At 33.5% G+C, this 15,658-nt stretch overlaps 4 protein-coding genes across 6 annotated transcripts in view; 2 read left to right on the top strand and 2 right to left on the bottom strand.

Annotated features, from left to right (window-relative positions):
* Positions 1 to 863: 863 nt before the first annotated feature.
* LOC106124632 (ubiquitin-protein ligase E3C) lies at positions 864 to 8,421 on the bottom strand. Of its 2 annotated transcripts, XM_013321494.1 has the most exons (21): positions 8,229 to 8,421; positions 8,030 to 8,157; positions 7,444 to 7,647; positions 7,053 to 7,172; positions 6,641 to 6,767; positions 6,384 to 6,537; positions 5,653 to 5,876; positions 5,150 to 5,531; positions 4,681 to 4,943; positions 4,278 to 4,471; positions 3,806 to 3,989; positions 3,443 to 3,557; positions 3,247 to 3,359; positions 3,017 to 3,128; positions 2,758 to 2,890; positions 2,418 to 2,630; positions 2,194 to 2,288; positions 1,951 to 2,111; positions 1,646 to 1,776; positions 1,372 to 1,544; positions 864 to 1,017 (listed from the first exon to the last, which is right to left on the bottom strand). In XM_013321494.1, the coding sequence occupies exons 2-20, from the start codon at positions 8,153 to 8,155 to the stop codon at positions 1,377 to 1,379; spliced, it is 3,219 nt and encodes a 1,072-aa protein (XP_013176948.1). In that variant the 5' UTR covers positions 8,156 to 8,157; positions 8,229 to 8,421; the 3' UTR covers positions 864 to 1,017; positions 1,372 to 1,376. The 2 variants fall into 2 exon arrangements, with proteins under 2 accessions (XP_013176948.1, XP_013176947.1); XM_013321493.1 differs by having other exon boundaries at positions 8,030 to 8,421.
* A 328-nt stretch (positions 8,422 to 8,749) lies between these two features.
* Positions 8,750 to 10,937, top strand: LOC106124134 (uncharacterized). 2 transcript variants are annotated; one of them, XM_013320601.1, is made up of 6 exons: positions 8,750 to 8,945; positions 9,056 to 9,241; positions 9,521 to 9,647; positions 9,894 to 10,048; positions 10,227 to 10,331; positions 10,742 to 10,937. In XM_013320601.1, the coding sequence occupies exons 1-6, from the start codon at positions 8,901 to 8,903 to the stop codon at positions 10,886 to 10,888; spliced, it is 765 nt and encodes a 254-aa protein (XP_013176055.1). In that variant the 5' UTR covers positions 8,750 to 8,900; the 3' UTR covers positions 10,889 to 10,937. The 2 variants fall into 2 exon arrangements, with proteins under 2 accessions (XP_013176055.1, XP_013176056.1); XM_013320602.1 differs by having other exon boundaries at positions 8,923 to 8,940; positions 9,064 to 9,241.
* Positions 10,938 to 11,262: 325 nt separating this feature from the next.
* Positions 11,263 to 13,025, top strand: LOC106123951 (leucine-rich repeat-containing protein 70). Its single transcript, XM_013320367.1, has 3 exons — positions 11,263 to 11,714; positions 11,922 to 12,161; positions 12,244 to 13,025. Exons 1-3 carry the CDS (start codon positions 11,496 to 11,498, stop codon positions 13,015 to 13,017), a joined length of 1,233 nt encoding a protein of 410 aa, XP_013175821.1. The 5' UTR covers positions 11,263 to 11,495; the 3' UTR covers positions 13,018 to 13,025.
* A 1,274-nt stretch (positions 13,026 to 14,299) lies between these two features.
* Positions 14,300 to 15,658, bottom strand: part of Shark (SH2 ankyrin repeat kinase) — an 8,216-nt gene continuing 6,857 nt past the window's right edge. The window contains exons 11-12 of the mRNA XM_013320318.1: positions 15,594 to 15,653; positions 14,300 to 15,433 (exon numbers count right to left, since the gene is read on the bottom strand). Coding sequence (XP_013175772.1) covers positions 15,230 to 15,433; positions 15,594 to 15,653 — 264 coding nt within the window. The 3' untranslated portion in view covers positions 14,300 to 15,229. The remainder of the gene's footprint in view (positions 15,434 to 15,593; positions 15,654 to 15,658) is intronic.

Here is a 15,658-nt window from a genome sequence, read left to right as displayed (position 1 = left end):
TGTAAACAATTATGTTACAAAGATATTCTAATATCGGAATAACATCAATTTCGAAATAACAGACATTTTTTCCCGTTCAAACTATTTTCAACGTCTCAACTTTTAAATTTAATTTTTTTTCTAATATTTTACCTCAATTGGGAGTCAAAGAAACATTTTCATTACGAGTATCGTTAAATTACGGTCTGTAATAATAAAACATGTAATAATTTAGACTATAAACATCGAGTGTGTTTTTAATTTATCCGAAAGAAAATCTATACAATTACATTATCTATAATAAACATTAAAATTACCAATTGTTTTCGAAAAACCATAATAACGGCTATAAAACTGCTATAGTTTAATACATGTTCCTATAAATACACACAAACCATGAAATATACATTTATACATCAACTAACAACCATTGGGAGATAAAATGTAATCTACTAGGTAAGAAGCTGAAATATTGTGTCTACACTAATGTGTGAAAACCGCTGAGATCTTCGAACAATAATTATTAAGAAGAAATTAACCACATATTCTAATTTTTTATAAAGCAATTGCTATATACAAGCCTTTAAATATTGATTTCAATAAATATTATGAGCCTGTTGTTAATAACATAGCAAATATTTATATCGTCAGTCATTGCAGCACAAAATTGACAAGTAACAAATAAGAAAAAGCATTATTTATTAATAGTTAAATTGAAATAAAAATTATATAACATTTTTAACACGACTACTGAGACATTTTGATGACTGTAGACTAAAGTGCAATTAATTTAAACGTCATAATCAAAAGATAAAAAAAACTGTGTTCATTTTTTCCTTTTTATTACGTAGTTGTCGCATTTCCTAACAAATAAAAGTCACGCGGAGCAATTCGGGTAACATTTATTTACACAAAAACCGGCTCTATATAAAATTAACATTATCACAATGAGATTTACACTCAGTACACTAATGTGTTGGAAAATAACATATATTCATAATATATAAACGTTGCACTTCGCTCTCGCTGTACACATACCTGAAATATATATATTTAATAATTAAATTATAACATTACCGAAATTCTTAAATAAATAAAAAACACCTATTTTCCATATAAGAAATACGGTATATTACCAGCAATGTTATTACCGCGTACACTAACAAGTATTACCAACAATGTATGTACTGATTATACTGAAAAAAAAACATACAGACGAATTGAAAACCTCCTCCTTTTTGAAGTCGGTTTAAAGTATTACCAACAATGTTATTAAGGAGCACAGTGACAAGTATTACCAAAAATGTAATTACCCAGTATACTGACAAATATTGCCGGTAATACCACTAAGGTATTTAGCATGTGTACCATATGAATACTATTTATACTGACTGGTATTAACTAAGTTCGAATCCTGCGCCGGCCTGTATCGCATACAGTAGTTTCTCGGCGAGCGCCTGCTCGGAGCGGAACTCCGGCAGCTTGAGCAGGTTCATGCAGGTGGATGCTGTCGGCAGCCGGTCCGCCGCGCCCGCTGACTGGATGCAGAACGAGGGGATCAGGTCCTGTGCATACAACCACATATAATAAAGCTGGAATCATACATGGAAAGTAAATGGAGTTATTTTTATTAAATTTGTAATTGTAATTAGTCTTGATAATTTACCTTAAAGCCTAGTAGAGGAGGTCGCGAGCAGCTGGTGACGAACTTGAGCAGCTGCCGGCGCTGGCTGTCCGTGAAGCCTTCCACAACCTTCCAGAATGCCTGCACTGTCGGGTGCGTCTCCGAGAAACCACCTAATTTAATACCATAAATTACACCATCGTTAATCAACTAAGACCCTTTTTCCACTAAATAACTAGACAGGTATAGTTTTACTAGTTTTGCAATCACAATATTAAATTAGTTAACCTACTTTCGTATAGATGTCATACTATCAGATAAATTAATAGAGGTTCAGTTGAACTGACCGGCGTAGTGCGTGTTCCGCTTGAGATCATCAAGGTCAATGGGCACCTCTGCGCCGGAGATGAGCAGCTGCAGCTCCCGGCACGAGAACATGCGCAGCCACTCCGCGCTCACCACTGACGTCACACCGCGCTTGAAAGCGTTGCACTGCGATCTTATTTGTCTACACATTAACAAAAAAAAATAATCAGTCGCGATTTAAGACCTCAAAAGAAATAATATCTTTCATTCGGTGTAATGCATACCTATTAAGTTTGTAATCGGCAACAAGATGAATATATTCTATCCTATTTTCCGCTGTGACTGGTATATTGGCACCTCCTGGCTTCAGTTCCTCTGTCTGTACAAGAAAAAAACATTATATTAAATTAATTGTTTTCTTGACATATTTCTATTTATTAAAAAAATGAATAATCGGTCCTTTTATCAATATTTATCCGACTCAAAGGACCAAAGTTTATTTCCTCACCCTCTGCTCCCCCAACTCGTCAGTAAGCACGGTGAAGTCCAGTCCAAGGTCGGGCACGTCCTGGCGGCGATGCGCGCGCAGCAGCAGCAGGCCACGATACAGCGCTGGATCCAGCGACGCCAGTGCGTGTACGTCCGGCTCGCGCGACGAGCACAGCTTGCTCAAGAAGAACTCCGCCAGCGGCAGCTCCACTAACAAACTCTCATACAACGCCTACAATATAAAAGGTCATGTAGGAAATCAGCACATATTCCCAAGTCTTGTCAATCATAATTTAAGAAATTTCAAGAATTTAAGGAAAAGTAGTTCGGTCGTATAATAAGTTTAAAATTAATAATACCTTTCCCAGCATTCTCCCTACGAAGTAATAGTGCATTGGAAAGTCATCATACAGTAAATGCACACCAGGATTGGGATATAACATGTTGTCTTTTGTTAGTCGAAACAGTCCTCTGTTTGGATCGAATGCTGATCTGAAAAGTACAAAGTAAAATTTTAAACTAATATTGTTCGAAAAAGTATTTTGTGCAACTATGTTTAAATTTAACTTCTGTCCCGTTTCTTCGATATATCGTAAATAAATAAAAATGGTAACTAACTTTAGTAGTTCTGAGAGGAACTCCCTGAAGACCCCGCCACCGTCGACGCCGGCCTCGTCCGCGCCTACTTGGTTTATGAACTGAATGCGCATCGTCAACTTCAAATTAGGTTCTGCAAATAAATACTTTGATAAAGTGTTTTTATTAAACTTATGCGGTATTAAGACGAACAATCAAACATGCAGTTTATTTTTTTACATACATCTTATAAGCAAATTTAATTTGCTTACCATTCTCTGGGCTGAGCTTCTCAAAGGCATCTTCATACAAATGTGTCCGCCTAATATTGATATTAATTGAAGGGCCTTCATTGAAATTTTGTAACCAATTTGAACTTTTTTCCCTGAAATTAAAAAAAAAATGAATAAACAATATGTTCATAAACAAAAAAAAACTAATATAAATTTTGTGCTGTTTGAGGCTCACCTAAGTAACAACGTTTGGAATATCAATACTCTGGTAGAGAACGTTATGACGAACGGAATCTCCTTTAATATAGTGAGCATCCTTAATTCCTTTATTGTTAATGGCGGTCCCTCTTCTGCAAAATATAAATTAAAAATGTTTATACAAGTTAAAAAAAATACAAAGTAGTCAGTGGACTACATTCATACCAAAGACTTCCAACTTTTTATTGACGTATACAGACTATGACAGATGACAGGCCACTCTTGGCGCTAGCGCCACCTATTTATAGCTTTTAATTTTTCTCCCCCTCAAAGTTAGGGGCAGTTACAAATTTATTAAAATTATTGGATCTTTTTTTTATAAAATACCACTAGTCCTCACCATTATTGATAGCTCGTGCGGCGTCAACAAGGGGAGCGTTCTGCCTGGAGCGCGCTCGGGCGAAGGCAACAAGCGTGGCAACTTCAGTGGCGTCGTCATCGCGCTCGCCCGCCCACGCCGCGCCCGCACTGAAGTGCAGCCGCTCGTCGCGCGCGTACAGAGACCGCAGCAGCTGCGTGCACACCTGACACAACATAACTATATTTATTAAGGAACCTTCAAACGTATGAGAGGAGATAACACAGAAAATTTATGGCGCGAAAATGAGCGGCAGCGTCGGTCGGGGCATTCCCAGTCGGATTTATACTTTCCAAATTGATGAAGTACACCGGGCCATACGTTTATTAGTAATACACTGTGGTCATTTAAACATGACCAAGTACACCTAGGTTTATAACTAAAACTATGGACTTACTACTTAGTCTTAGTTTTAGTTAGTTTATATAAATCTCAAATAGTGTTAGTTATGTACCTTAAATAGATGTGTCCACGCGGGTGTGTGCTGCGACTGCGCGGTGTGCTTGTAGGGGGTGCGCGCGGGCCGCGTGTCCGGCACCGCCAGCTCCAGCAGGCCCAGGCACAGCTGGCGCAGCGCGCGGCACAGTCCCCCCAGCTCGGAGAACTCGAACGCGTGGGTACGACCGCCAGATGGACCCGCAACGCTTACTGAAATAAATAAAAATATACGAATAAGTATGTGAAATGGTGAAAGTTGTAAGTTGTAAGTTGACTCGTATAATTTATTTAAAATTATGCAACTAGATGTAATGAATTACAGGAATAAATGAGTCACTTATCTGTACATAGACAATTTTTTTTTAATTATAAGAATCAAAATGACGCCGCACTGATAAGATGTCGCTTTTACGACTCACAGTCAAAATTCGCTCTGTCATCTTCTCCGGTATCCCTGAAGAACTCAGTATCATGCAGCGTGCCAATGAGCAGGGTGAAGAGTGCGCAGAAGACGGCCAGCGGCGCCAGCAGCCGCTCCACGCCGGTGGTGACCACACCTCGGGACAGCACCGCCAGCAGCGCGGTGTTGGGACCGCCGAACAGGGACTCCTGGTTCATGCTGCTCAGCCAGCGCCACACGCCACGCACAAATATCGGCTTAAAAGCCAATGTGTACAGTAACCTGTAAAAATCTTACTTTTACTAATATTATTAAACCGAATGTTTAGATGTATGGATGGATGGATAGATAAATGAATATTAGTTAATAGGTATTACCATAACAGGTTAATAGATCCTGCTGAAATTTGGCCTAGATGTAAAACAGTCAAGAAGAACAAATAGTCTACCAATTAAGTATTTTTCAATCCATTTGGAAACAAAACTCACCGGTACTTATGCAGCGCCATCTTGTGACTTAAAAGTAAGTTATGACAGATCTTGGATATATACTCTAAAAAATCCTCACTGAGTTCATTATCATTGATCTGAGAACATGTCATCATGACACAATTGTCTGGTTCATTTAACATCTCTATACATTTAGTTAACAATGTTTGTTCCCTCACTGACGTTGGGTTCGGTTCCACCTCACTGTCACTATCATCATCTTTGTCCGCAGCCGTCTCCTGACTGTACAATGAATCTTCATATTCATATGTTATCTGTTTATTGCAAACATTCTCCGTTAGCATGGCTAATATCTTTAGATATTCTAATACTATTGGATTGTTGGGTAGTTTTGAATTGTCTACATTACGTAGCTCATTACCTAAAAAAAATAATTAATATTACAAAAATGAGCACAAACACATTGAAAATAATATTCCATTGTATATATTGATTAGGTACATGGTCTATGTGAATGAAGCTTACTATTTTTATTTACTCACCAAATCCAGTAGGTTCTAATGACAAAATGGAATGTAACAACCATGAGTCACTTATTAATTTGCCACTAGTAAATTTACATTCCTCCCGCATACATCGTAGAAGTCCCAAGAAGGGGAATGGTCTGTTACGGTCCTGTGCTAGGGCAGGTAAGATGTACATCTCCACAGGCTCTGGATACGGATTGCACAAGAATGTTGATGCAAACTCCGTCATAACTGTATCTCTAAAAAAATGTTTAAGTTATGTTAAGTTTATGTCAAGTTACAAAACAATAAAAAAAGTTCATTAGTAAATTTAATTATTTTTTTTATTAATTTTGTCTGTTAATTATTTCTATGGAGCGAGCGATGGGAGCTTCGGTGGCTCAGGGGTCAAGCACTTGACTTGCAAACTGCAGGTCCTGGGTTCGATTCCCGCCATGTACCAATGTGTTTTTCGATTTCCGATTTACATATGTACATTTATCCGACGTTCTTACGGTGAAGGAAAACATCGTGATGCAACCTGCACATATCTGAGAAGAAATTCAAAAGATATGTGTGAAGTCAACCAACCCGCACTAGGCCAGCGTGGTTGACTATGGCCTAATCACCCTTAACTTAGGGTAGGCTCCGAGCCCCTCGGTGGGGACGTATAGTGAGCTGATGATGATGATGAATTATTTCTATTAACTTAATAAAATAATAAAATTGCATCTATTGTCACAGGATTTAAAATTTTATTAACTTACTCATATTGTGATGTATTGATTTTGATAGTCAAATTGAGTGGTCTCTGGATTAAATCCAGCAGGGCGCCACACAGTGGAGTTGGTGGATTTGGTGAAGGTCCATATAGAGGTGGTGTCCGATGACACATAAGATTACATAAGTCTTTGAAGTAGCCTGCAAATATCAAATAAGTTATTTTTTAATCTGGCCATCAACAAGGCAGATGGAGTCGCGTGCGACAGCTAGTTTATCATAATTTTATCTAAAGATTACTCGCCTCTTTTGATCAAATATATAAATGTCCCTCCAATAACATTAACAGCCTCTTCATAAGTCATTGATGCCTCAGCCGATTGTGTTGAAGTAAAAACTTCTAACATTCTCAATGGCACTGCCAATGGTACCTAAATTAAATAAAAATATTTAAACATTGTTCAATGCAATATATCCTACTACTATTATAAATGCAAATGTTTGGATGGATGTTTGTTAGAAGGTTTATCTAGAACACCTGCTTGGATCTTACTGAAATTTAGCAAAGATGTAGAACATAGTCTGGAAAAACACATATGTAACTAGTTAATTACGTAATTTAAACATTTATGTATTTATTAACACTGGGGTTGAACTTGTCTATTTGAAAACTTAATCTTAGACATATCTATGATAGACACAACAATATTAAATACCTCGGAATCATTTTGCAGCAATCGTAGATGTAATGCAAGTAACCTCCTAATCTGTATTGAAGAGCCTCCACTTTGAAACACTTTTTGCCATTGTTTCAGTAATAGCTGTGATATTGACACCTAAAATAGAATATAACTATGAGATTAATTATTCCTACTAATATTATAAATACAAATAATTGTATGGATGGATAAATTCAGAACAGCTGCATGGATATTTCTGGAATTTGGCATACATGTAGAACATAGTCTGGAAGAACAAATAGGCTACTAATTAAGATTTTTTCCTAATCATCAATAAGATAACATAATCAATTGCTTGCTAAGTGTTGTGCTACCATGTCTTACAAAATACATAAAAAAGTATTTTATTAAAAAAATTATCACTTACCAGTCTATTAAAATCTTTTCGATCATCATAAAAGAATAATATCTTAGCTACTAATAATGATACTAAGTTTTGATCCTCAGGATTGGCTCCTGGAAATATAGTATCAAATTGTTCTCTTTCAACTTCCTTGCAATGTTTCCTTATAAGGTAGCTTCGTACAAAAGCTTGGATTTTGATTGTACTATTCAGTCTTCTGCGATGTTCCTATAATATTTATGGACACTTTTAGTTATTTCATGTCACAAGTTTTACATTATTAAAATAATTACGAAGATATCAAACAAGATTCATAGAAACATACACCAGAATTTCTTCTAAACAAATTTTGAGCAGTATACTCAATTATAAAGTTTTGCAAAGTTGTCAGGGACATATACAGTATCTAATATCTCCGTGTTATTTATAACGATTGTGTAAAACATGTTTACCGTAATCTTGAATATGCTATGTCATGAATGTTTTCTAGCTGAATAAAAACTAGCCAATGTAAAAATATTTATATATTTTATGCTAAACTGAATTCTGGTTATAATTTGCGTTTTATTTAAGACATTCGTCCTATAATAATTCAAAATTTGCAACTAACCTCGCGTTTTTGTCTTTGCTGCTGCGACTGTAATATCAAAGCATCTCGATCGGTTTTACGCTGAGCACTGGCGCCAGCCAAGTTTTGTTGAGGCTTTCGCCTAAAATCTCCCTCAAAGGAATACATAACTACAACGTTGTAAACAAGGATCAGCTGAATTTTATTATCAATTGGAATATCATCACATTATAACACTGACCTTTGTAATAACACTTTTTACACTTTTCACCATGTCATTACATCTTAGGTGTATAAAAATAATAATTTATTGAATCCGATGATTAAAATTTTAATTTTTTGTTATAAGTAATTTACAAAATAGATTTAGTGTGGAAAGAAAAATCGTTAATATATATTTTTTGCACAAGACTTGTATTCCGGAGAGATGACTTGATTGAAGTTGAAGTATTATCATCTAGTGTTGCCAAATGATGATTTTCTTGAGAGATCAAAAGAGTAAAATATTTAAATCGTGTAAAGTGTTATTACTTTTAACTCAACTACTATTATCAAAGTTATGGAAAAAGTGAATATCAGGATGCGAGGTCAGGATCCAAAATTTAATAAAAGAAATGTTTTCAAACTACTTAAAACATCCGTTTTAATTTTTTTTTTAAAGAAACTTTCTGTATACTCGTAGTTTTTTTTTTGTTTATTATTGTCACCATTTGTCATTTACTTGTCACTGTCAAAACTATTTTTTTATAAACAAATCTTTGTTGTTAACTAAAATTTAATGCAAGTTACAATCTAGCTTATATATTAAAATACCAGTAACCTTCTGATATAGAGAGTTTTTACTTTATAAGAAGTAAATTATATAGTCAACCTTTATATAAATTTTAGCTTTAAAAAAAATAGTAATTAAACAATGGCTGATATCGATGACTCTGAAATACCTGATAATGCAGGTCGTGTAAGTATACTGTATCTTTAAATAAAAAAAGTCTAATTTCGTATTTACTAAATTTGATAATAATACATATATCCCATTTATGTTGAATCTATTAATTATAACGGTTTTAGGTATCCAGACCTTCATTTGCCCAAGTGAAAGCAATTGTGGAATTCATGGAAAAACATCCAGACTTGGCTCACCGAAAACAAAAAGATGGTATGAGTAATGAAAGGTTTAAAACCCTTTGGATGGAACTATCTAATATAGTTAATGGTCTAGAAGGTACTACAAAATCAGTAAAAGGTTGGATAAAGGTAAACTATGCATGTCTTTTTATTTTAGACTTTCAAAATTTGCTTACAACTTGCTAGGAATTAGGGGGGTAAATATAAAATTCTAATTTCCAAATTCTTATTACTCTAGAATTGTAAATACACAAAGGCAGCAACTTCTTTTTGAATGAAACCTTACACAAAATAACAAAATGTTTTTATAACAAATATAGCAAAGTAAACTGTTTCTTTAAAACAGCTTACTTGTTATAATATTTGTATATATATGTAACTTCTATCTATATTACAAAATTCTTTTAGTTCTGGTCAGACAAAAGACGAAGTATAACATTAAAACAGAAGCAAATAGCTGAAGGTAGATCAACTGATCCTCTGACAGTCCTCGAGTTAAGGATTCTAGATCTTACCCCTAATATTAAGCATACAAGTAAGTTTAGATAAATTATAAAAAAAAATAGATGATTTTATTTCATCAGAATTTTATTGTATTAACCATTTTGTATGATACACCATTAACTAATCTATGTATATATAATTACACATAACAATCATTTTTAAACATTATATTTTACAAATTATGTCAAGATAGAAGCCTTGTGACCCCTCCTAAAGCACTCCTTTTTGCTAGTTTCATACATGAAACGTAACCTTAATTACAAAAATTTGTTGACAGAAAGAAAGAGCTCTGTCAAACAAGAAGCATGTAATGGCGATGATGCCATGGACAATATTTTCCGTAAAGAGGAAGATGTTGGATTCCCGAGCAGTGCTAACCGGTTACTATCTACTGATACAGACGAACGACACATGAGTGTTATGGAGAAATTGGTATGTTTAATCTGTCTTTAATATTTTCATGTTTTTAATTATTTTTTATTAATTACTTCTTAATTTCTGCATAAATTTTTTCACTGAAAAAAAAAAACTTTACTGTTAAAACAGACATAACAAAGTAAAAAAAATAATTCTATTTATTGATAGATTCTGTGATGTTATTTTATTACAGGTAGATGTTATGGACCAACAGGCCTTAGCATTGTCCCAAATGGCGGAAGCTACTCTCAACAGTTCTAAAGCTCTGGAACAAATAGCGGAGGCATCACATAAACAGGTAACTTTTTATTCATTGAGTTTTTATGCTAGAAATGCATATGTACAAATGCTTGACTTAAGTATTACCAACCAGTGTGCTTTAAAAATACGGTATTTATTTATGTTTAATTTTTATAATCTTTATTAACTTTTGGATTATGGATGTAATAACTTTTTGTTGTACTTTTACTGTAATATGTTTAAAACTACTTGCTAAAAGTTGTCATAGCTTTTACTTCCATTCAATCTTACTTCATGGTTACCATGGTTCTCTCAAACGCATGATTGTTGCTTTCTAAGACCAAAATCTCTATATAAAACATATTTTATCTCTGTTTTGTCAAAAATATAACAATTTTTATACACAGTTTTTGGTCTCAGAAACCAATAAGTGTGATAATTAATAATATAAGTATTTCCGTATACTAGGCTATGGCAGTAGACAGATTGGCAGGAACATTCGAAACAATCAATGCATCAGTGTTCGACGTGAGGAACGCAGTTATGAGTATTGACTACACAATGAAGCGTTGCTACACCACACAGCACAGGCAGAACTCTAATATATTCACATAAGATTAATCAGTGTTAAATAATGTAAATATAATATTAACACTAAATGAGACTTGTCTGTTTTTTACCAATATTCATAGATTTTATATTTTTATTTCCAGTTAAAGCTTTACTTTGTGTGTAATTTTTTTTTCATTACAAAAATAGGTACTAAATTAAATAGTACACATTTTTCATTTTACACAATATTAAATACCTACCTCTTTTCAGAGGATAGAATTAAAATTCGTCATTAAGGAAAAAACATGCTGTATTTTAAAATATCCAGTCCACTAAAATTCATGTTTTGAAGGTTAAACGATAACCTATGATTGTTTAACACAATGTTTTATTAAATGTTTAATAACAATTTTCGTAAGCGACATAAATTATATTAAAACTCATTCGATAGGACCGCACCTTTGCGATCACACTAGCATGTATAAAAGTAATCTATATTTATATATAAAAGATAATTTGCTATCTTATCTTGTACATACACTCGAAGACAGCGATTCTTACATTGCTCTATTTATGTGTGAAAGTATGCGTCAGTGCAGTTAACATGTTATTGGAAATAACAGTAAATCATAATGCTGAGTTACTGTGAAAGTGCAGTGGTGCAAGGAAAATGGGGATGAATTTATTTATGTTTATTTTGTACATTGCTGCGTGTGCGGGAGAAAGTGTTTGCCCTAAGCAATGTGACTGTGACATGGAAAATGAACTGAACAAAGCTACGTGCGTGGACCAGAACATCGTTAGTGTAGGGGTGGGGGTGCCCAAACAAGTTCAAGTGTACAGTTTGAGCCATAATGTTATTAGTGAACTTGACAACTTTTGCTTCAAGGTAAGGAAACATGTGCTTTTGTTTGTTGTGATTGATATTGCTTTAAGCTATAAACAACACAGGAGTTTAGAGATGTTTTGCGGTTATTTAATCGCGATCAGAAAAAGCTCCTAAATACCGTTTACCTTGGTACTCGACTTCTTTTTAAATTTCTATATAATCTTTCTTCCTTGACTTTTCGACATTTGATTTTTACCATATTTTCAGGAACTCGGCTACACATCAATACAGATTTTGAATCTATCTTACAATCTAATATTTTGGATCGGGCTGCACGCTTTCGCTGGCCTTGACAGTTTAGTTTATTTGGATCTGAGCAACAACAGGCTCCGTTATATTCCAGCTGATCTGTTTTGGGATACACCGCAACTAGACACATTGGATCTATCGGGAAATGTGTTTGAAAACCTTAAAAATGAACCTTTTTTAATGCATACGAATTTGCAGGTAAGATATGTAACATTAAGCCGTTAATTAAGGAACAAATTGCTTAAAAATGTTTATTAAAATATGTTTATATTCTTTTTAGATATTAAACCTCAACAACTGCCGTATAAAATCATTGCCCGATAGACTCTTCACTCGACTGCCAAATTTAAAAAAGATAGATTTAAGCGAAAATTATATGATCTCCATAAATGTAGATGTTTTACGTCCATTGAGAAAGTTGGAGAGAATAGAACTGCGTAATGAATATTGGCAGTGTAATCCTAGTTTTATAGCTGTCGAGTCGTGGATCATGTCTCGAGGGATAACATACACTAGGCAGTGTAAAAAGAAACTACCAAAAATGTCAGAGAAAATGATTTCAATGGTAACCGAAACGAGAGAACCAATTGATATAAATCGCGTTTGGAATATAACAAAAAATGAAACAAAACCAGCGCCGACACAAACAACACCTTTGACACCTTTTAAGAAATTCGATAAAGAATTCTCGGCGTTTCAAGCGTTCGTTATTGGTTTAGAAGTGGGTCTTGCTATCGGTGTGGTTGGCACATACATATGGCTACGACAGTTCTGCAAATGTGGTAATCTGTTTTGTTCACGCACCGACACGAGACAACAGCGCAGAAGAACACGTAGACTTAACGACAGCGATTTGAGAGCTAATTTGTTATGGAACAATATTTTGAATCCTAATTTAGAAACTCCACCTCAGTTCCGAAGGCAATTGTCTCTGCCTGAAAGAGAAGCGGTACCTGAGGGCGGACAGCGTGTGGTACAAGCTGATGCGATTAGAGTTCCAAATCGCTCGGAGACTCCGCCCCCGCCTTACAGTGAATGTAGAATTAATATTTAGGTATAAAAAGTTTAAAATAAATTATTCGTTTTCTGAAGAATCAACAAAAAGGTTACAAAAAAGTTCAAACTAACGGTAATTACAATAATAGATTTTGAATTTTAAAATTGGGCTGCTTTTTGTTTCTGAAGTTTAAAAATATTAGTAATAATTAAATACTTCATTACATAATTATTTATAGTAGTTGTAAAATTAATTTAATTTTTTTTTAATTTAATGTAACCTAGGCGTAAGGCTTAATATAGAACTTCTTAGAAGTTAAGCTTTCGGAGTAATTTTAACTGAATTTAGAGTAATACCAAAATCAATAGGTACAAAAAATGAAAGAATTATGGTTGCAGACCAAAAACTTTATGATACTCTTTTTGAAAGTGTTTTGTTTTGTGGTTGTGTTAAAAATATAAAATAATGGATAAATTAAGATAAGATAAACAAATATATTGAACTTTAGTGTGACTGAATAATAAAGTGAATGCACTAACAGTCTCGTCTTTGTTAACTTGTCTGTCTGTTGTACTTCTATCATTATCTCTTCCAAGATAAAAATAATATAAAAAAACGTCTTCTTTGTGAAGAATGGAATTAACAATTTCTAAGACAGATTAAGTTTAATCCAAGACAAGTTTTAGGTTCCATTGAAGAACCTACCAAATATATAGCAATATGATAAATAAAACGAAACAAATTCAATTAATTTTTAATTTATAAATATAGATATCACAATTCCATTCTATATTAAAAATTATAATCTGTCAAAATTATATAATTTCATAATTCTAAGTCAGACTCGTATTAAATAGAATTTAATATAAATTCCTATATATAAAAAAAAACAGATACAATTTAGGTAACTAGATAAAATTTTGTACATGTTTTACACAACCTAATGGCAACTGAAAATCAAATCACACTACTCTATGGCATGCCTCTGGCAATACTGTTTCATATTCAATTGTGCACCAAAATATTTCGAAAATAATAAAATTTTAAAATTAAAAAGATAACATTGTTACATTTTGTTTTAGTAAATTCATTGTTCCTATTTCATTTTATATATTATATAATTAATTCAAAACAAAATCTATTTAAATTAATTGACTTACATTGTAAATTGTTATATAGAAATACATCGCTAAAAAGGAATGTATGTTATAAAAGGTATCAAATTGTCAATATTCAACTTAATATATCAAATACAGGAACATAAAACGTTGGTTTATATAATGTAAAAACAAATGTACGTCAAAACGGAATTTTTAATTCTTATCCTATCTAAATATAGTATTTACTTTTGAGTTATAAAATGCCTTAAAAAGTAATAGATTCTTACTTATTTATATACAACTTATAAATACATAGTCAGGCACATCATGGCATGCTTATATAAAAATATATTTTAAAGAATTTCTAACAGATATTTTTTCACTTGTACTGTCAAATTGCTATGATAAGTTTACGCAAAAAACAAAAAAAAATAATTTTACTTCAATTAATACAGTTCTAATTATAATTTACTACTGTTTGAAAGTATATTTTCTCCACAGAGGTCAAATACATGCAACAAATCTATTGTTTACTCTGATAACTAAAGAACTTTCTAATGAAAATTGTCAATAAATATATCTTTAACATTGGATCACCTAGACACTAGGTTATACATAAAATTACTAATAAAGCTTTGAACATTGGGCACATCTTAAATAATATACAAAAATACTTTGTAATACATTGCAATATTTTAAAAATCATTAAATAAAATGTTGAAATAACAAGATGGAAATAATTGTGAGGCTTTGCTACCGGTTGTAGTATGAATGGGTTGTCTAATACGTATGAGTATATTTTTAACAAATAAAAAAATAAATGCTTATCCATAAAAATAAAAAAAAATGCAAAAACAAAATAATAATTATTTACATATATGCAGAGCACATAAGTGAGGTCAAAACACCTAAGGAAGCCTTTTCGTTGAGGTAAATTCCTTCATTCATGAAACTATTAATATGACATTTCAAAATGCATTTTGGTGACATTTAAAATTATAATTTTATATTTCACAAGTTATTTTTTTGTAATAAGAGATTCCTGCATTTGTAAATACATTTTACATTGATCATTCAATATCAATCATACAGACACAACCCATTCATACATCATTGTACAAAAGTAAAGGCACACGCACACTGAGCGCGCAGTGGCAGGGTGCAAGCACTCACACGGTAGCATCATCATTGTCGAGCGCGAGTTGGCTGATGTTGACGTAGTCGGGGTGTTGCGAGAACACATCTACCAGTTTGCTGAACGTGGGCCGCAGGTCGGGGCTGTACGCCCAGCAGTCCAGCATCACCTGGTAGATCTCGTCCGGACAGTCCTCCGGCCTTTCTAAACGCTGACCACTTTCCACCACTTGTATCGCCTGAAAATAAATACATCATTTGTTATTTGCTTCAAAGGTGTTTATTAATAAAAATACTTATTTGACTTGAAAAAAATATTATTCCTGAACCGACAGCCAGAGCTAGACCCAAATCAATATAATTATTAATATTTGTGATATAAAGAAAATGGAAGGTGACCTCGATGCCGCGCATATCGCCGTAGGGCTGCTTGCCGTAGGAGAACATCTCCCAGAGTGTGACGC

This window comes from Papilio xuthus, unplaced genomic scaffold (genome assembly GCF_000836235.2).
Source record: "Papilio xuthus unplaced genomic scaffold, Pxut_1.1 DF825946.1, whole genome shotgun sequence".
NCBI lineage: Eukaryota > Metazoa > Arthropoda > Insecta > Lepidoptera > Papilionidae > Papilio > Papilio xuthus.
This window is presented reverse-complemented; position numbering and strand designations above follow the sequence as displayed.